This window comes from Crassostrea angulata, chromosome 10, assembly GCF_025612915.1.
Source record: "Crassostrea angulata isolate pt1a10 chromosome 10, ASM2561291v2, whole genome shotgun sequence".
Taxonomy (NCBI): Eukaryota; Metazoa; Mollusca; class Bivalvia; order Ostreida; family Ostreidae; genus Magallana; species Magallana angulata.
The window spans coordinates 46,589,472-46,610,625 of NC_069120.1; the positions used below are offsets into that span (position 1 = coordinate 46,589,472).

At 33.6% G+C, this 21,154-nt stretch overlaps 1 protein-coding gene across 3 annotated transcripts; it reads right to left on the reverse strand.

Annotated features, from left to right (window-relative positions):
* Positions 1-5,062: 5,062 nt before the first annotated feature.
* LOC128166131 (DNA excision repair protein ERCC-6-like 2) lies at positions 5,063-21,151 on the reverse strand. Of its 3 annotated transcripts, XM_052831084.1 has the most exons (30): positions 20,980-21,151; positions 20,486-20,609; positions 20,143-20,207; positions 19,886-19,996; positions 19,189-19,295; positions 18,992-19,082; positions 18,525-18,668; positions 17,485-17,705; positions 17,095-17,201; positions 16,398-16,526; positions 16,088-16,171; positions 15,744-15,877; positions 15,378-15,477; positions 15,037-15,096; positions 14,769-14,884; positions 14,336-14,451; positions 14,079-14,162; positions 13,409-13,554; positions 12,094-12,324; positions 11,676-11,747; positions 10,397-10,542; positions 10,203-10,298; positions 10,010-10,109; positions 9,724-9,876; positions 9,187-9,358; positions 8,888-8,998; positions 7,492-7,643; positions 6,826-6,932; positions 6,461-6,654; positions 5,063-6,179 (listed from the first exon to the last, which is right to left on the reverse strand). In XM_052831084.1, exons 3-30 carry the CDS (start codon positions 20,184-20,186, stop codon positions 5,482-5,484), a joined length of 4,026 nt encoding a protein of 1,341 aa, XP_052687044.1. In that variant the 5' UTR covers positions 20,187-20,207; positions 20,486-20,609; positions 20,980-21,151; the 3' UTR covers positions 5,063-5,481. The 3 variants fall into 3 exon arrangements, with proteins under 3 accessions (XP_052687044.1, XP_052687045.1, XP_052687046.1); XM_052831085.1 differs by lacking the exon at positions 20,486-20,609; XM_052831086.1 differs by lacking the exons at positions 20,486-20,609; positions 20,980-21,151 and adding an exon at positions 20,304-20,457.
* Positions 21,152-21,154: the final 3 nt, after the last annotated feature.

Below are 21,154 nucleotides of genomic sequence, written 5' to 3' on the forward strand. Positions count from 1 at the left end.
AAGAACATACCCCATCAATTCATATAATTAATTCAAAAATCAATAAACATGTATTTCGCATATTTTGTGCTGTCTATTGCACAACGCTATCAATGTTTCAGAGATTTCGAATTCGGTTTACTTTCTATATAAAGCCACATCTGTCTGCAATGATAAGGCAGCGCCTCGTCTATCTGGCGCTATAGTGTTTCTGTCCATCGATCCACGTTGCTGGCTGTCTAAACTTTAATTATTGTTTGAATATTTGCTGCTTAAATTCTTACCAGCGGTATGGGGGCTTTCTCCGAGCTCTCATTCCGCGCCATCTATATTTTATAAAATCAATATTATTAGATTTGCTTCCCATATCTTTGGTGTAACTGGGTTTTTTTTTTTTAAATACAACATGATTAGGACAGAGTCGATGTTATAAAATCTAGCTTCCCCTTGATTCTGGGGCTCGACCTATGATGCATTTGTCTTTCGTTTTAGTTTTCGATAAATCACTCGAAACAACGGGTATAATTATGAGGATAGTAACAGAGGAGTATCGAAAGAACGCACGGCCGTTGCGAGAGTTTCAGGAATTATCGATCGAAGAAGCGGAGATCAGACTATCCTCAATGTCACTTATTTGTTAAATGCTTTGATTTTTTTTTTTTTTAAAAATAATGGGGGGGGGGGGGGGGGATGTACATCCATTATCTCCATAAATTCTTGCTCCGGTATCAAAAATATATTAAATCATATAGGGAATTTTTGCGTCTCGAATCTTATTTTCAAGAATCTAGTAATATATTATAATAGAATTTAAACCAATTATCAACTATGAACAGATGTATATATTTAATCAAACCTTAAAAAAATGACCCCACAGATGCAACGCAATAATCATTAAATAACTAATAAATATGGATAAAGTTGATATATGATGCCGACTTTAGGGGACCCGCCCATAATCCTTAAAGAAATCCATTCATACATAAATTTATAGGCGTAAGTGTTGATCCTAGCTCTAATGATGCAAGGTCACTGTATAATATAACTCCATAATGTTCGCAGGTCCTACAGAAGATTTAATTCAGCATTTTTTTTTTCAGAAAAAAAGTAAAATTCTAAAATAATTGTAGAAACAGAGAAGAGTTATCATATTATATGTACGAAAGATACTAGCATATTGCTTAAAGAATCATTCAGAGAATATGTTATACTAAAAGTTTAAAATCAAAGATTTCTGAAATAACAATTTTCTATCCACAACTTCACGTTACAATTTCATGCTTAAAATTATCGGTGAAAAATGTACAGTTTGATTTTAGTTAAATACCCAAAGTTCAAATGGATACTATAATATCGAAAAAAGATACCTTTAGACAAACATTTGGATATTAATAGACTCTAGCATTTCATAATAGAATAAAAATACATCAGTAAGATTTTTAGTTAGATATCCAAAATCTATGCTAGATATATATCGGTATTCATAAAAAATAGTTTGACATTCGGTAAAATACATGGATTGATATCAAGTTCGTAGTTCCAATTACATGTACCCGCAAGTTTTCTGCGACAAAGCATAGTATTTCCGCGGTATTTTTTTTTCTTTAAAAAAAAATGCTTTCTCGAGATTTCTCGGAAGAACTAATTGCTTCACCTCCGTATTTGTTCTGGGTTTCCTGCGCTGTTAATCTATACGAGAGGCGTTACTTTTACTGCATTTATAATAAACGTTCATATATAATGCATTTGGTGCAGCAGTTTATTACCACATTTTTTATTATTAAATTATCCTTTCAGGACATATTTCTAATCTAATTTATACATTCATTGCACAAAATTAACTAAAACAAACATTTTTTTTTAAAAATCAGACCCTCTACATATATAATAAGAAGGTCTTGAATTATATACACAGAGGGTCTGATTTTTTTTAAATCTTTGTTTTAGGTAATTTTGGGCAATGAATGAATAAATTAGAAATATGTCATAAAAGGATAATTTAATTTTAAAAAAGAGAAAGTCCCGGGGGTCTTTATAATTGGGGGGGGGGGGGATGGAAGGGGGAGGGTCGGTCCTGTCCTCAAGCACCTATGTTTATTACTGTGTGAATCACTCATCGGACTGACCCGACTAAACAGAGAACTTATCTATATCATATCATATCATATCATATCATATCATATCATATCATATCTATCATATCATATCATATCATATCATATCTATCATGATATCATATCATTCAAGGTATTGCTTTAACATGTTGACGTTTAAAGTGTAGGGGAAAAACCCAAATATGTGTTGAAAAACATCATTAAGTTAATCGATAAACAGATTAAAAGCAATGTCAAATACCCTTTTCTTTAAATATAATTACATTATCACTACAAATTTTGATTCTCAATAATCTAAATTTTTGTAAAGGACAATAAACTAGTATAATGTTCTTTAAAATACATGTACCATATACAGTATGTAACTTCCCTTCTGCCCACTTTTAACAAGGTTTAGTGTTGGAGGTTGAGGAACAGATATTAATGAAGCGCCAATTTTGGAAGAATTCTCTGATATCAATAATTTGATATCAACAATTTGAATACAAGGTATACAAAAAAAATTTAATATCATAAATGACTTTCTATCATAAGAAGTTCAGCTCAACCTTTTGATACTAGAAATTACTACCGTAGTAATAATATCAGCAAAAAGCTTGGAATTGGATACTTTTTTTTTTAAATTTGATATCAAGAACTCAAATCCTTTATATGATAGAATGGCTTGAATTGAGAAACTGACTTATATATATATATATATATATATATATATATATATATATATATATATATATATATATATATATATATATATATATATATATATATATATATATATATATATAGCAAAAAAACCTTTTCTGTTATTAGAAAGTTGAATTCTTGATGTCATAATATGTTTTTTTATATCAGCTTTGAGGATATTTTCTGATATCCAAAAATCGATTTTTCAAAATAAGAAAACTAAATCTACATAAAATTACGATCAACGATCAATGTCTCTCTGTAATTAATTTTACAAAATATTTTCAAAAATTATCTATATTGAGTGTCATCAAAGTCAATATCAATCGATTAAATAAAATACGGTTAAAGTGATGATGCGCAACTAGATTTTTCAAAAATTGATAATATGTCAAATCATGATATGAAGAAAATAAGAAATCTCTTATCAGACGGACTTTCCACCTTAATGACTGCTCCCTGTGATGCATCTTTATCTTCCTGCCACAAATGTGTTACGAACTTGTAGATGCATGTTCCCAAATAGGTGCATGCAAACAGATCCCAAGGAAACCCGAACTTGAATATAACAAAAAAAAATCAAGAACTCTTGTATAAATCTTTCTTTAAAAATATTAATATTCCCATAATCTGAAAAACAACAAATTTTGGAATGCAAATCACGCACTTCTACAGGTAAAGAGAGTATTCAATATTTTTGTGAAGGCTCTTCGCCAATCATATATACGAACCTCCAATATCAGAAAATTATTTTTTATCATATCAGAAAATTGGTGTTCATTAATTATTAACATCAAAATTTCGAATTTCTGATATTAGAATATCACTTGATATCAGGAAATCCTTTTCTGATATCAGAAAATCTTTTCTAGATATCAGAAAACACTTCAAAAAATTAAATCTGCACCTTATCATATAATTATCTTAATTGGGTATGTTTAATATTACATGTATAAGGAAATTAACAACATTAATAAAAAGATAGTAAATACATGTATATATATAATTGAACCCACACAGAACAAGATATTAATATGAACAATCATAAACCCAACAGAAAAAAAATTTGCATAATAATTATATTATTTAGATGCAAAATTTAGTGTATTAATGCCTTAAATGATAAAAATGACAAACAAAATATGTTTCACTTAAGGAAGGAGTCTTTTCATTATCAAACATACTTCTTATAATAAGAAATGCATGAAATGTTGACACAGTCAAACGGATCATATTACTTAATGATTCTATCAGTTTAATTAAATTTGACCTTTTTGTTTTCGGATAAAGGTCAGGTCAAGGTCACTACCTTTTTCCTCAACGTAAAGAGTGATAAAAATAAGTGTAGCTCTTTATAGTTCTGTAGACATTTGTTTAAGATTTGAAGATTCAAATCTTCAATGAAATCATAGACCATGAGAGTGTCTATCAGCTTATACTACTAAATTGGAATAAATATTTATACTAAAATTGATATTGCTTAGCCCGCATTTCCTCTAATTTTCTTAAATTTTGAAGAAATTTTGATTATTTTTTTATGCTTCCAATAATAAAATATTTCTTATTTTTATGTATTATGAAGACTTTATATAAAGATATAAATTGACAGAATAGCTAATAGATTGACCGTTTCATAAAAGAGACAAACTGATTTTAGTGATTTTTTTCACAAAAATCAATGTATAGAATGGGCGCTTTAAAAAGCTTATAAAAATGTTATTTGATAGGCAAATCATATTTTAAAAACATATTCTGAAACCCAAGTATCATATTATTAGTTCACATTAGTAAAAAAAAATCCAACATTATTGTTATTGTTTTTAAAATGCTAAAACAGACTCATTATATATATATAATCTGCAGCAATTCTGAATTGCGCAACATGTGATATTTTCCTACGCCAATATTAAGCCAAAAATATAGTCCTTGTTCCATTCTAAACATTGATTACATTTTTCTATGCCAAGTTGTATGATAGTAAAAAAGAAAGAAAAATATACTATTTTAATTTCCTTTCATCTTGATTTAATGAACAATTAATCAAATTTACGTTTGACAAGTCGAAAACCAGAAAAGACTCCTTCCTTAACTGTAATGTCAATATATTTTTGAAGCAACATAACAGTTTACTATTTCAGCATAAATTGATAATACTGGTTCCTCATTATCCTTGTGAATGAAAATAAAAATATAAATGCATTATAAAGTTCAGGATCTTCTATATAAGATTTAAAGAAGCTAAAATTACATACGAGCATTAAAATTGAAGTTCTTTTCTTGTAAAGCTTCTGCATTCTCTATCAACTCATTAAAGTAAAATTGGCAGCATTAAAACAACAAAATCATTAAAAACACTATAAAACAAACAACTTAATTTTGAAACCACAATGGCAAAAGACCAGGTACCATTTCTTGGCAGTACATTATTGGGCTATTTTTTCAATATATGATTTTATGTTTTGATAAAATGATGTAACAGTGCACTAGCAAAAAAGGTACTTTGCAAGAATTGGTCTTAGGCCAGTAAGGTTGAAAATATTAAAATTCTCGCAAATCACAGAATTTTCTCTTATCCAACTTCCCCACCCAACACACTTTACTGTCTGGCCCTGTTAGAAAAAACTAGGGGACTTATCATGCATTTGTAAGATTCCATCTCTACAAGTTCACTTCCAATGGGAACCACACCCCCACCCCCACACAGTTAGAAGAGACTTGGTGATCTATCACAAGAGTCCACCTCATCAAGGTCACTTCCAATGGGAACCACTGGCAGCTGATTGTATGCGTCCTCACTTTCTTTTATCAGTCTAGACACAATCATTTGGGCTTTTGACTTTTTCCTTTTTTTCCTTGACGGATCAGAGAAACAGTCGAAGTCATCGTCCTTCAGCGTATTGTCTGGTCGAATCACCTCCTCGATGTCTTCTTTGGCTGAAGAAGAATCCGAAAACAGGTCATCTGACCCCGTTTTTTTGTGAACACCTTTCTTGGGAGCGGGTTTTCGTTTGATCCTTTCCATCAAGGATGGTGAAAAGAGTTCATCCAAAACAGATGTGTTTGGTCCTTCCTTCTCTTGTTTCATTTCTCTTTCTTCTTTCTCCTTGGCTGCTGTTTCCTCTTTTTGATTGTATATTTCTTGCAGGAGATCATCTGTACTGATTTCAAACGAGTCAGGGGATGTTTCCATTAAAGTTTCTTCATTAACATAACTTGGAACAAATAATGGGGTTTTATTTTTCTTAACTTCTGTGGCTGGCTGTGATCTCTTCACGTCTCTCCTATCACATTTCTCTTTCTCTAATACACTGGTTGCTGTTTGTTTGGGGGATACTTTGATTGCATCACCAAGAATTTGGGCTTTCTTTTTTCTTTTCTGCCTCTCAGCTGTAGAACTATTACCTGTTGGTATAACAAAAGATGTTAGGTACCTTCTAAGACTAATTAAGTAAAAGTAAAAATCAATAGTTTAATTGGAAAATGATTGAAATCAAATGTAAATATTCTGTTCAAATCAAATGTTGCCTTTATCATGTCAAAAATTCACAGATACTTCCTCCATTTCTCTTTTCAATTTCTAACCCATTTTTGATTCTACATTTTCAACCTTTTTTGAGTCCATTTTTTTTTCAATTTTTGAACCTAAATTTCTAACTACATGTATTAATCTCTAAATTTTTAACCTTTCTTTGCGATACTTTTTGGCGTTGTGGTAACCGATGCTTCCTGGAAGACTGGAGAAACATCAGGATGTACCTGCATGTAATAGGATTTCAACAAGACTCTCCTTTCATCAGGGGAAGATCTCAAAATCTCTTCAGCAAACTTCTCCATTGTTTGCTTCTTATTAAATTTTACCATTTCCGCAAATTGTTTTCTAATGAAGAAAATGGAATTAAACTGTTCTGATTTTCTTTTTATGCAAAAACTTTTGACTATTTTTGACAAATTAATGTACAGAATTGTTTTTCTTTAAAAAAAAATTAGTATCTGAAACTCAATACTGCTATAGGTTGCATAATTATATCATAATCAAAAGTAAACTTACATTCTAATAGCTGGTGGAGTTTGACCTACAAGAACATAGTTCCTTCCAATCGTGGTTGAATAGGATTTAGGTTTCTTAATTTCTTTAATCTCTTCTTCACTTTCAGGCTGAAAAAATTCTCTGTCATGTCAAACCCCTTGATTTCAATTAATGAGTTCATGCAATAATATAACTATATATAAATTCAGTATCAGCTTGGATAGAGGTAGAGGTAAGATCATGAGCATTGGTTCTTACCACAGACAGAGACTGACAGTGAAATGTGGTTTGTTTTTACCTCAGTCTTCTGTTCTTCTGTCTTGACTGGTTCAAGACACAGTCTGACAGTGGATTTTTGCTTGGTTCTTACCTGACAGTAAATTAGTGAGTGACAGTGAATCTGTGAATTGGTCAACCTCATGCAGAGGCTGACAGTTAATATGTTTATGGTTCTTACCACAGAGACTGACAGTATGTTCATAATTCTTACCCACAGGCTGACAGTGAGAATGTGATTGGTTCTTACATAAGATAGAGCCTGGCGGTGAGGTTGTGCATTGTTCTTACCTCAGACAGAGGCTGACAGTGTACAGGTACTTGGTTCTTACCTCAGCCTGAGGCTGACAGTGAGGTTGTGTGTATTTACCTCAGACAGCAACTGACAGTGAGGTCGTGCACAGTTCTTACCTCAGACAGAGGCTGACAAAATGCAGCTGGTGCCTGGGAGTTCTGGTGGAGCTCGAACACATCCTGTATGGCGCAGCGTGACATGTGGTCCTCTGCCCGACTCCCTCCCACAATTTGTCGATTTTTTAACACATGGAGAACATCTTCATCTCCTAAACACAGATATATACAAATAAAATATATTCCACAATTTTTGCATGTATTTAGGAAAAACATGATAACCAATTTATTTTATTATACTTTCATGTTAAATACTGTAATCTGATTGGTTTAGACACAGTTGATAATCCGTTCTATTAATCTCAGCGTTAGCAACACACTTGGCAATGAGTAACACTATATAGATAGTGCCTGTTTGGGAGGGTAACTGTTGAAATTGACACCCCAAGAAAACCATTGTCAACCGACGTAAAGCGGAGGTTGACAATGGTTTTCAAGTGTCAGTTTCAACAGTTACCCTCCCAAACAGGCACTATTTATTTTATATACTGAATGTCTTATTTTTAAAGAAAATTTTACTGCTTTTATATAGAAATGAAGTGAATTCTACGGCAAACCGTACGCCAAAATTTACGCGCATGTAACAATTCGTTTTATTACACTTTCATGTTAAATACTGAAATCTGATTGGTTTAGACGCAGTTGATAATCCGTTCTATTACCCTCAGCATAAGCAACACACTTGGCAACGGGTTACACAGCGAATTGTTACATGCGCGTAAACTATGTGCGTACGGTTTGCCAAAGAATTCACGTTATTCATATATAAAAGAAGTTAAGTTTTTTTTTTAAATAAAGACATTCAGTATAATAAAATAAATAGTGCCTGTTTAAGAGGGTAAGAGTTGAAATGACACCCCTCGAAAATATTATTGTCAACCTCCGCTTCGCGTCGGTTTACAATAGTTTTCTCAGGGTGACAATTTCAACTCTTACCCTCCTAAACAGGCACTATTTATATAGTGTTACCCGTTGCCAAGTGTGTTGCTAATGCTCAGGGTGATAGAGCGGATTATCAACTGCGTATAAACCAATCAGATTTCAGTATTTAACTCGAAAGTATATTAAAACGAATTGTTACATGTGCGTAAATTATGCGCATATGGTTCGCCGTAGAATTCACATCATTTCTATACAAAAGAGTCAAAATTTCTCTTAAATTAAGACATTCAGTATAATAAAATAAATAGTGCCTGTTTGGTAGGATAACAGTTGAAACTGAAATTGACGCTTCGCGTCGGTTGACAATGGTTTTCTCGGGGTGTCAGTTTCAACTGTTACCCTCCCAAGAAGGCATTATTTATATAATATCAACCTATATCATAGAATTTCAAGTTTATAAAATGAAATAAACCGATAGTGTTACCTTAACAAATAAGAGAATCTAAACACAAACCTGCTAGAGTTCCTTGTGCAATGGGAGAGTTCTCTCCCTTACTTGCTCTTTTTTTGGAAACATGACCCTCCATCATTTTACTGTTGACCTCCTCTGCCTCACTATCACTATCTAATGGATGAATAGGTGGATGAATAGTTAAAACATTATTGGTTCTGGTTTTTATTTTACACATTACAAAGAAGTGATGAAAAATAAAGAATGATTTTTTTTTTCAATTTTGAAAGGTTTCAAAACATAAATGTTTATAATCTGTGAAGACCATTTTGGACTATTTGATGAAACAATATGTGCCTTACGATGTAAATCCAGATATCTAGACAGGTAGTCTTCTTCCTCTTCCTCCTCTGACTGAGAATCTTCACTCTTGTCTCCCAGATGGCTGTCTTCCACGCTGACTATGCGACCTCGACCAGGCACATATTCGGCAATCCTGAACTCTGTCAAGCTCTGCTCCAAATTCTCATTTTTCTAAATATCAGTAAAACACAGTTACTGTAGAGACAGATATTCCCTCAGCTGAACCCAGGCTCTAAGGATTACTAATCCCACACTATGCTGATTTGGTTTAAAGGTTTATCTTCTGGTCAGAGAAATAGAGTGCTTTATATCTGAAACACCAAATCCCCTATCTCTAATGACAGTGCTGAATTCATTGATCTTAATTTGCATTTAATTGATTGTACATATATACATGTCATTGGTTATTTCACACTATCTAGCAACACTAAACAAATAAAATTGATTTAATTGAATTAAAAAAAACAATGCTAACAATATCACATTAAAGCTTGAACATGATACACTGTCAATAAAGTTATATCCCTTGTTCTGACCTTCAGTATGTCCATGGTTCTAGTGCTATCTCCCGCGTGGAGTTGGAACATGTTCTTTAACCCAAACAGCTCTCCATATTGCTTCCTGTTCCCAGCAACACCCTTAAAGTATCTCCTAGCATTCTCTGTTCCAACCACAACACTGTCCAATTGCTGAATAATACAAAATACAACCATACATTCTATTCTCATTCTAGGAAACTATGAATTCCTTGAAAAGAACAATATGTCTTCGTAAAAAATTACTGATATAGCAATATAGGCCTTTGTTCTATAAGATACACACCTGTTTATACACCTGTCGCAGGTATATGTTTTCCTCGATAGTACCTGCCGATATCAGCCTGTACACATGGACGTCTCGCCACTGCCCAATCCTGTAGGCCCTGTAAAATTATTGGTAGACATATATACAACAGGCTAAAAAACCCAGCAATGTAGATTCAGGTTCAGGTAATTATTTGTGTATAATAGTTTACCTGTCCTGGGCTTGAAGGTCATTAGTGGGATTCCAACTGGGGTCAAATATAATAACTCGGTTTGCGCCTGTCAGATTCAAGCCTAATCCCCCAGCTCTAGAAAATCAAGAATATCACCAAACAGCTATTGTTAGGTTTATTTTCTACAACAATAAAATACCCCTACAGATTTTATTTCCAACTGCATTACTTACTTTGCTGAGATAAGGAACAAGAAGATATTGGGATCTCTATTAAATTCTCGGACCAGCACCATACGTTTGGCCATACTGGTGCTGCCATCTAGACGTCTATACTCGTATCCAGTAGTGATCAAATACTGGTCAATGATGTCCAGTACCTATGTACAGAAATATGTTAAATGAATGATGAGACTTTTGATAAAGAACAAGACTTCAGTGTAATTTTACTCCTGAAAGCTGAGTACAGATATTGAAAAACTTGAAGTAACTGGTAATAAAATAAAGGACTTTTTAAAGTATAAGTAGATATGCATAGAGTGATAGAAACCGTCAGACGGCTTTATCTTTATGTTACTCTGGTATTTCGTTTACAGTTAACAAATTTTACAATACAGAGGCAATTATAAGGTATCAGTATACATGTAGACACAGTGATAGAGACAGCAATATCTTACCCTGGTGCTGTAGGAGGATAGAGACAGCATTATCTTAACCTGGTGCTGTAGGAGGATAGATACAGCATTATCTTACCCTGGTGCTGTAGGAGGATAGAGACAGCATTATCTTACCCTGGTGCTGTAGGAGGATAGAGACAGCAATATCTTACCCTGGTGCTGTAGGAGGATAGAGACAGCATTATCTTACCCTGGTGCTGTAGGAGGATAGAGACAGCATTATCTTACCCTGGTGCTGTAGGAGGATAGAGACAGCAATATCTTACCCTGGTGCTGTAGGAGGATAGAGACAGCATTATCTTACCCTGGTGCTGTAGGAGGATAGAGACAGCATTATCTTACCCTGGTGCTGTAGGAGGATAGAGACAGCAATATCTTACCCTGGTGCTGTAGGAGGATAGAGACAGCATTATCTTACCCTGGTGCTGTAGGAGGATAGAGACAGCAATATCTTACCCTGGTGCTGTAGGAGGATAGAGACAGCATTATCTTACCCTGGTGCTGTAGGAGGATAGAGACAGCAATATCTTACCCTGGTGCTGTAGGAGGATAGAGACAGCAATATCTTACCCTGGTGCTGTAGGAGGATAGAGACAGCAATATCTTACCCTGGTGCTGTAGGAGGTAAGAGACAGCAATATCTTACCCTGGTGCTGTAGGAGGATAGAGACAGCATTATCTTACCCTGGTGCTGTAGGAGGATAGAGACAGCAATATCTTACCCTGGTGCTGTAGGAGGATAGAGACAGCAATATCTTACCCTGGTGCTGTAGGAGGATAGAGACAGCAATATCTTACCCTGGTGCTGTAGGAGGATAGAGACAGCATTATCTTACCCTGGTGCTGTAGGAGAAGATCAGAACCTTGCTGTGATCCTTCTGGAAGACTTTCAGTAATTTCTGCAGAATCTGTTGGAAAAAATTGGAGATATAGAAATATACATGTAAGTATAATGAAATAAATGTACAAGACTTAAAATTTGTACACCTTGTCAAAGTTTGGTGAGTTTCTGAACATCATTAAAAAAAATTCTTTGTCCTTTAGCACAACCTTAAGCATCAGGAAAAGCATTTGTGTTCAATCTGTCAGATTAAACAATTTCATTTTTTATCAAAAAGCTCACTAGACTTTATTATACGACAACTTGTGGATAGAGAATGGTAAGGTCTAGTTTTGTTTTTAAAAATGATTTTTGACTCGACAATGCATGTAATGTCTTCAATCAAAAAAAAAATATAATCATTAAATGCTTACCTTCATTTTGCCACAGTATTTGGGATCAGACAAAGTCCTGAAGGCCGATTCCTTGGTATCGCTGAAGAACTGAGGGAACTTGGCAAACACGGCCTTACAGATCATCTTGGAGAACTTGGACAGCTGTCGGTGAGGGCTCTCTATCAGCAGGGCAGCGTGGTTGGAGACTTTCAGCAGGAGGTGCATAAAGATAAACTGTAACCCTGTCACTGTCACCTCCTTCGTCACTTGCTGAAACACATATATAATCAAATGTACCTTAAATGTTGTGGAACTCAATTTTTTTTAAGTCTCAGATATTGTTAATACAGTAAAACTTGGTTATAGCAAAGTTTGAGGGACTAAGGGATTGCCTTTGTTATATCCGCAATTCGTTATATCCGTATAACGAATTGTAATAATAACTACAGCATATTCACTATATACATGCTTTCTTTCACCAGACTAGTATAATTTTGTTAATAAAGGCTTAAAATAAAAATACATTTTATTACTTTGATACCTTTAATAATCGGATTGTAAATTGAAAAATATTTATGAAAATAAATTATTCAAATTTTCAAGTTAAATGGTGGTGCAAACATTTTTAACTGTAAAGAAATTCATTATAAAAGTGTTAAATTTCGTTATTACTCACCTCTACAGGACTAAAAATCAGTTCACTATATCTGTAAATTCATAATACATGTATCCGAGTTCGTTAAAATGTAAAATTTTGCAAAGATTTGGTAAGAAAGGGGGGGGGGCTAAAAAAAACTTCGCTATATCCAAGAATTCGCTATATCCGTGTTCATACCAAACCAGTTTTACTGTAGCAAGATCAGTGCTTCAGTAATTATCATTCAATTTTTACAGAACTTACAGTATTTCAAATTTATTTTATACCAGTTTTTTCATGGTTTTTAATTTTACAAGATCACACTTACCTCACAGTAATATTAACATGGTTCCTTTTACCTTAGTTTAGGTTTCTGCTTACCTTACAACAGTATTTACATGGTTTCCTGTGGCCTTAGTTTACACTCACCTTACAACAGTATTTACATGGTTCCCTATGGCCTTATTTTACACTAACCATACAGCAGTATTTACATCGTTCCTTGTGGCCTTAGTTTACACTCACCTTACAGCAGTATTTCCTGGGTTCCCTGTGGCCTTAGTTTACACTCACCATACAGCAGTATTTACATGGTTCCTTGTGGCCTTAGTTTGCACTCACCATACAGCAGTATTTACATGGTTCCCTGTGGCCTTAGTTTACACTTACCTTACAACAGTATTTACATGGTTCCCTGTGGCCTAAGTTTACACTCACCTTACAGCAGTATTTCCTGGGTTCCCCACTACCACAATGACAAGGGTCATCCATGGACATCACATGAACCAGACCTGGGTGTTTAAGAATGAACCGGTACACCTGTTCTTGCAAGTCACTTAGTCGACAGAACACCACATTGTCATCTGAAACAAAAGTACAAAATCTGTGTACAGATTTTTATCCCAATTACAAATTGTCATTTAAATAGCATTGTAATTTTAATTATACTTGAGTGTACAAAAGAAAACTTCTTTAAAGTAAAACTTAAATGTTCATTTAAGACAATCATATTTTGTCATCTATCTTTTATCAGATGTACTGTAAATGAAAATACTGGTACTGAGTTTACAATAAGTTTTGTCTTCAGTTGGATACTGTAAATTCCTAATTAAACACGAGGAATATATATAAAGCATAAAATCGAGACATGCATCCTTAGCGCCATTATTTTCTGAGAGTTGAAAATTATAAGAAATAAGGAGAAAAGCTCAGCATTCGCGATTTTATATTCTCGCTATTTGATACAAATCAGGGGGATCGCCGAATTAAGTACTCGCATAATATAAGGAATTTACAGTATTCTTTTGTCTTACTTATTCATGATTTGACAGTAAACAATACTGTTCCATCACCATAATTCAAACACACACATGATAAAACAGCTGACCTTTCTTGGGCAGTTGGTCAGCAATGAGTTGTTTGGTTCTCCTAATCATGATCTTGTTTCTGATTGAGGCAAACTTCTCTTTAGCTAATACCATGAGGGAAAATGAAATATACCGGTATATTTAAAGCAATCTGAAGTTGTAATCATGAGGCAAATTGAAATGTAAATGTGAAGAAAACTGAAGCAAAATTTGATAATACATGAATATTTATCCACAGACACACATTGTATCACCAGAGATGTTCAATATCTACTACCTTTTCTTGCTGTTGCTAGTTCTCTCTTTGAGGCATCCTGTTTTTGACCAGTTTCTATGGGAACCACATACTCAGCAGTAAAAGTATCAATGTTGCCTAGACAGCCTGGCTGAACCCTGCAAGAATGAAGAGCAAGAAGTCAATCCACCATTCAAGTGAATCTGAAACATTGAATATCTACTTGTTGTTTATGTCATTAAAAATCTTACTTTATTTTAACTTAAATCCAAACTGAATATGAAACATTTATACATTTATGAACTCTCTGCACTGACTAGTCCAATATGCCCCATAGATCATCAGTCATATTGTTGTAAGAAACTATTAGTATGTGGTTTCTTCATGTAATTTCTCTTTCATGATTGTCATAAAATTTTCATCAGAGAGAGAGAGTAAAAGTTGTACAGTAGGTTTTAATTATCACCGCACTGACCAGTCCAGTATGCTCCAGAGTTCTGTCATGTTGTTCTGTAGGGCTGTTCCTGTCAGTCCATAGCGACGGCGAGTTCTTATTGTTCTAAGAGCCTGTGTTACTTGAGCTTGTAGGCCCTGTCAGAAAATTTTTTAACAATATTGAATAATGTTGTCACTTTCAATTTGTACGACCATGTAAAAGTGCCTTTTGTAAATGGAATTTTCGGTTTTCGTTAGACAATGACATTGCTACAACTCACAATCTAAGGCAATGTGTTTGTACTCACTTTGATTCTGTGTACTTCATCAGCTATAACAGCCTCCCATTTTACTGAATTCAACTCATCCTATATCATACAGTGTTGAAAAATTTTAAAATGCTGCATGAAAGTTGTAAACACTGATCTCTTCCATTTCAACTATATTCATAAACACACTGAATCCTTATATATCAGAACACCTTCCAAACTAACCAAATTGTCCAGATAAATGGTTGTTAGAATATTTTGAAGCATTATAAAATTTGGTTCCCGTTATTTCTTAGTCCAGAAGGAGAAGCATCAGCATTATAAGCATTGGGATCCCCGAGTCCCCATTATATGTGTACATGTACTTAAACCACTCTCACCGTGTTTTCTCTGAACGTTTCAAATGTAGTGACAACAACTTCCAAGCTTTGCTTTGATAATTTGGACAAACACTCTGCCTTCTCGCTGCCGTGATATTTCCTTCATGTAATTAAAATTGCTTTTAGTACAAAGACCATCATAAGTACAGTGTGATAAATATGTAGCACTTAAAATTAATCAATTCAACATTTTTCTTTGATATCCCTTGATTGATCAAAATTTTCTCAAACTGGTATAAGCACGTTAAACAGATATTGAGAACATTTCCTTGTGTAAAGAAGAACAATGTACCATAGTCAAAGAAGTGAGACATATCCCAATGGACAGTAAAACAATGTTCAATGATCCATTGAATTGGAATTTACCCCACAGAGAAGTAGCCCCAGGCCTCCAGTTCATCCATCCAGTTATAGAGAACACTTCCTGGACCAATGATCAGAAATGGTCGACACTTGTATGTGTCTTCTGGGATCTTCTCCTCTAGACTTCCATCTGACATCTACAAATAGAGTACACTGACAGTGACTCATGGTATTTCTACAATGTTCTGACAACATCAGTTACAAATTTTACCAACTTCTACCTATAATACATGTACCAACTAGATTATGAAGATATACATTGTACCATTTGATGACAATAAAAGTTTACAAAGTTTACACAGCTGTTTCATTTAATTCCAAATATATACATTAACCTGGCATCTTACCTCTCTGATGAACTTTGGCTTTTGTTTCTTTATATCTGTCTTATTGCACTTTTTCCCAAGTAGAGCTGCCAGCAATCCAATAACCTAGGAATAATAAAATCAGAAAAAAGTGTTCTTATTTTTCAGATTATTAAATATACAATGTCATGTATATACATAAATAAGTATGTGTGCAAATAAAAACTAGTTGAAGACCTTACACATTTTCCATCATCATAAATCTCTCCCTCACTCACTTATACTGGGTTTTTTTCATATGTTCTGTTTTACCTGATCTTACTCTCCTTTTTTTACCTGTACTGTTACTCACCTGTACTGTTTTCCCCAGTCCCATGTCATCCCCGAGCACCGCCCCCTCGCCCTCCCTGTAATGGTCGTACAGGAACTGGATTCCCTCTCTCTGGTAGTCCCTCAGGTACTGGTTTAGGGGGGCAGGTACCTGTAAATCAATGTACATGGTCTTACTTCTGCAGTGAACTACTGTGTAAACCAAGCCTCTGACAGATCTTGATACTGGGTGTCATAACAGGAATATTTGTACATGTAAGGAATATTCGTACATGTAAGTATCATGTATTAGTTATGGTCAATACAACATTGAGTATTCCTTAATAAAAGACAAATTTCAATGATTACATGTAAATACTTTGACCAAAAATATGACCAAATGAATGGTGATCACTATGATCAGAGAGTCCTTGAACTTGATTAATGACCCTGACCCTTAGAAGTCATCAACAGTATTTACTGTACTTTTAATCTTGGCATTAACTTTTTACATTAGTTCAAACGTAAGAAGAATTTTTTAAACAGAATAGTAGATAGATTGGCAGACAAAATAAGCAATATAACAACATGATGACCCTCACATCAAGGTCATAACAATACATTGTTATACTTCTCAGATGCTTAAAATCTTGTGTAATTAATCTCAGAAAGAACCTAATTGTGTTTAGAAGATAGATAAAAGAAGGCTATATAGTTGACTTATCTACGTTTATGTGTACCTCAACTTGTCTATCATTAGCCGAGGAAGACAACTTGAATGGAACTTTTGCTGCTGAGGGGGTTCTGCCTTTAAATTTTGGTTTCTCAAAATCTTCTTCATTGTAACCTACAAATATTCAGACAACAATATGTACAAGCACTTATAATGTAACAGAACTTTTTCCTTTAATAAAAATAACAGATTAAACGATAAATGGAGAGAGACATTGAGAGTTAAAATCTTTGATTTTCAAATATGCATGTTATATTCATGTTTCCTTTACAAGCAAAACCTCTTTCAACTTTTAGTTTAGTCATTTCAGACAGAAGCCTACATGTGAAGCTCGATCAGTTAGTCTCATAAAATTTTTTTGAGAAAGCTACAGTTGGGAAACAAGAAATACTGGTACCTTCAGTGAGAGGACTGGCCTCCTTATCAGTAATGGGACAATTTATTCCAGCAGTGAGACCTTCAGCTCTCCTATCTTTATTGGTATTGTTTTCAGTGTGTTTTATGTTTGTAAATCTTTCATCTCTATCACTCTCAGAATCAGAGCTGAAGTCATGACCACCATAATTCTGCTTCTTTTTGGGGGGAGGCTGTGGAGCATCAAACTTCTTAGATTTGCCTCTGTCAATATATACATGCAGTTAATCACCAGGGTTTTGCAGTAATCAAAGAGCAGTTTTGTTGAGAAAAAGGAGTAACTCCTTTACTAATAATTTCCACAATAACAGATTTCAATCTAATTTTCATTGGTCATACATTTTACTAAACACGTGAGGTTTGGGGAGTTAATGTTCAACTGTGTTTAATCATAGTACATGTAATAGAAAACATAGCATAAAAATATGATTACAAAGAAAGAAAACATGTGGCCGGACCAAGAGTGAAACAACTGAACCTTATACTGTTAAATCAATGCTCAATTCAAAGCTTTAAGTATCCATGATGTCGATATCAATGGTACATTAATTTTATAAGTTTGTATAATTTAATTCTGGTTGTAACGCGGCATTTGATTGGATAGAAAAATTAAGTTAAATTTGTATAACCTGGTTTGCACGTCACAAGACACGTCACAATGCACTAACGTCTAAAACGTACTAATCCGCTTGACGTTACGTTTGAATTTTGAACAGATTAATATCATTTCTAAAAGAAAACGGACTCAATTTGTACAGCAAATTACAGAAAATTAAATTATAAGGAATGAACTCAATATCTACCCAAGTTATACGAGTATAACCTGGGTTGGAGCAATTTACGCTTTTTTTATAATCCGCTTCGCGGATTATAAAGCGTAAATTGCCCCAACCCAGGTTATACTCGTATAACTTGGGTAGACATTGAGTTCATTTCTTAAATACCATGATTTGCGAGAAAAACATTTAACTTCCTCAGTGGTTTAAACAAAACATACTGTTTGTAACATGATAACTTTTATACCTGGAAGCTTTCTTGGATTGCTCTGGTGATTTCTTTGTTGATAGAAAGGTCAGTCTGGGTTTCTTAGGGGTGTAGATTTCAGGTAAATCATCGCTTGTTATACTATAGTCATCATTCTCTTCAAAAACCTCACTGTACTTGACTCTAGAAAAGTATAGGAAAAATTATCTCTTCATGTTCAACGTGAACAAATGAAGATACTGTAGAAGCAGAAATAATTGTTGAAGATTCAATTTTGTTATTTTCATTGGCAGTAAATCAACGAAATTAAATCCATGACAAATTTTAAATCCAAGTATTAATAAATACAGAGTTGATATATGTGGTACATTTTAGAGATTAATTATAATAAGACAAAATTAAATGCCAACAAAATTTTATTTGCTTTAAAAACAACGAAATTTTAACACAACAAAAATATGTGCTTCTACAGTATGATTTAAAATCAATTTAAAATCTAATCTTACTCTAGTCGTTTTGCTTCCTCCGAGCCACTGAATGGTTTAAACATACTCTCATTGCCAACATTATCTTTGTCTTCTTCAATAATTTCAACATCTGTAAATTCAAGTTTATATGAAATAATTCATTAATATCATCTTAATGAATAATGATGAACATATATGACCACAAGTTTGGTGGAGTCTAACAAGTAATCTACAACCTGGTGAAAGTTCTCTCTGTCTGTTTCTCTTTCTTGGAGAACTAAATTTTATGCTGGTATGTTTTCTCTCCCTCCATTGTTGGTCAGCATTAGAAGATTTATCTCTGCTGCAATTTACAGAACAAATAGAAATTACTGGTAAATTAAATTGATGTTAACTTCGAGACCTGATTTGCTGTTTTGTAGATAGCAGTACTCTCTATATTATCTGTTCTAACGCTTTCCTAAGCTATGCATGTGATTATGAATCAAGCAATGATAATAAAAAAAACATAGTGAAGTATTTTGGCATTTTCTATTCCTATCTCTTTTGGATTTCAGACTAGTCTACTCTCCACTCATGGCTTGGGAGGTTGTTATTTTCATCAGCTAACAAATTATTTTGGACATTATTTAAGATTTATCCTAAAGTCCTAGCTTCCTGGTTTAAAAAATGGTACAACTGATTTTTTTTTTTGGCATAGGTGAAATTAAACCACATATTTCAGGAACAAAATTTTATCTCCTTCCTCTAAAACCCAAAAGCATGTTTAATCTAAGTTAATACATGTGATAATAGAGTCATGGTAAGCAAGTATAATTCTAATAGCCACTTAAGTATGTACATGTACGTCTCTTCAAACTGATGTAGATAATTAACTGAGAATAAACATCACAAAATAAAATAGGCTATGACCATGATGACTGTAATACCCACCTACTGCATTTAGACCATGTCTTCTCTGTATCAGCATTAGTTTTATCATCTTTTGATTGCACCCCCTTACAATCACCATCAATGTCACAGTCTAACTCAGCATACTTCTCCCTGTAAAACATTGAGATGTACCAGTATTTAAGTTTATAACACTGCGATGTGTCTCTAGACAAATAACCAAATAAAATTATTCATGAGAGCATGCATGCAATCTAACTTTAATCATGTTAATACAGAACAAGTCCACCGATACTCACTCCAACCACTTCTTTCCCTCAGATCCACTTAGAGGTTTAAACATCCTTCGTCGAAAAATTCATATCTACAAAATAAAGAAAACACATTCATATGTCGGACATTGTCTCCTGGTGAACAATATTGGATTAGAGTAGATATACTAAAAGCAAACTTTAATTACCAGTGACTTTATTTTGCAAAATTACCAGAGATACCATAATTCATACTACGTACAGTACTGTACACAGGGAAATATTTGCCCCTGTTTTATTTTAGCCCCTTTCGCCCTCATTGTAAATAGACAAATATTTAATAAAATTGAGCAATTTCCTATGTTTCATGTTATCTCTCTTTTGCCACAACCTTGTTTTGGGCTAATTCAAGATGGGGTGAAACCGTTTGCAAGTGAAGAACAGCTAAAATAACCCTGCATACAGTACACTTATAGTTTGTGGCAAATAATTCTCATGATCAAGATGTTGTTTATCTGAAAAATAAGATATCAAAGATATACCTATTTAAGGACTGATTCATAGCGAGAAATATCATAAAACCTCATGAAAATTTTTCACATGCAAAAAGTTGGTTTGATTAATTTTTAAGTATTGGTTACATAATACAAAAAAAGTCAGCAATGATACCCTAATTCAACCAACAAGTACATCCCTTACCCTGGTTTAATCAATAAGTACATATTTGTATGTGACGGCTCATCAAATAATTTCAATATCAATGACATTTTGATGCAGATGTAAAAGTGATTTAAGTTTATATCATTAAAAGTAAGCTAATCCTCTTTTAGTCTCCAAGCACAAATTTTACAAATTTCATATGATATAGCATTAATGATTATTTACCTGTTTCTTTCCCTCAAATTTTTTGTTTGCAGTCCCCTATATAAAATATTCAGAGTAAAATTTTACTGAATGAAATCGCAACATAGAGAAATTTAAAAGCTAACAGCCAACAGGCTATATACAGTTCATTGTTTTTGTTGCAGAGTAAATTCAAGTAAAATCCATTTGTGAATAT

Coding starts and splice junctions, on each gene's coding strand:
- LOC128166131 (XM_052831085.1), bottom strand. CDS start 20,186: ATGTTTAAACCTCTAAGTGGATCTGAGGGAAAGAAGTGGTTGGA. Junction 18,669..18,991: donor GAGGAAGCAAAACGACTAGA/GTAAGATTAGAT, acceptor ATACTTTTCTAG/AGTCAAGTACAGTGAGGTTT. Junction 6,933..7,491: donor TTTGTCAGCCTCTGTCTGAG/GTAAGAACTGTG, acceptor GAATTTTTTCAG/CCTGAAAGTGAAGAAGAGAT.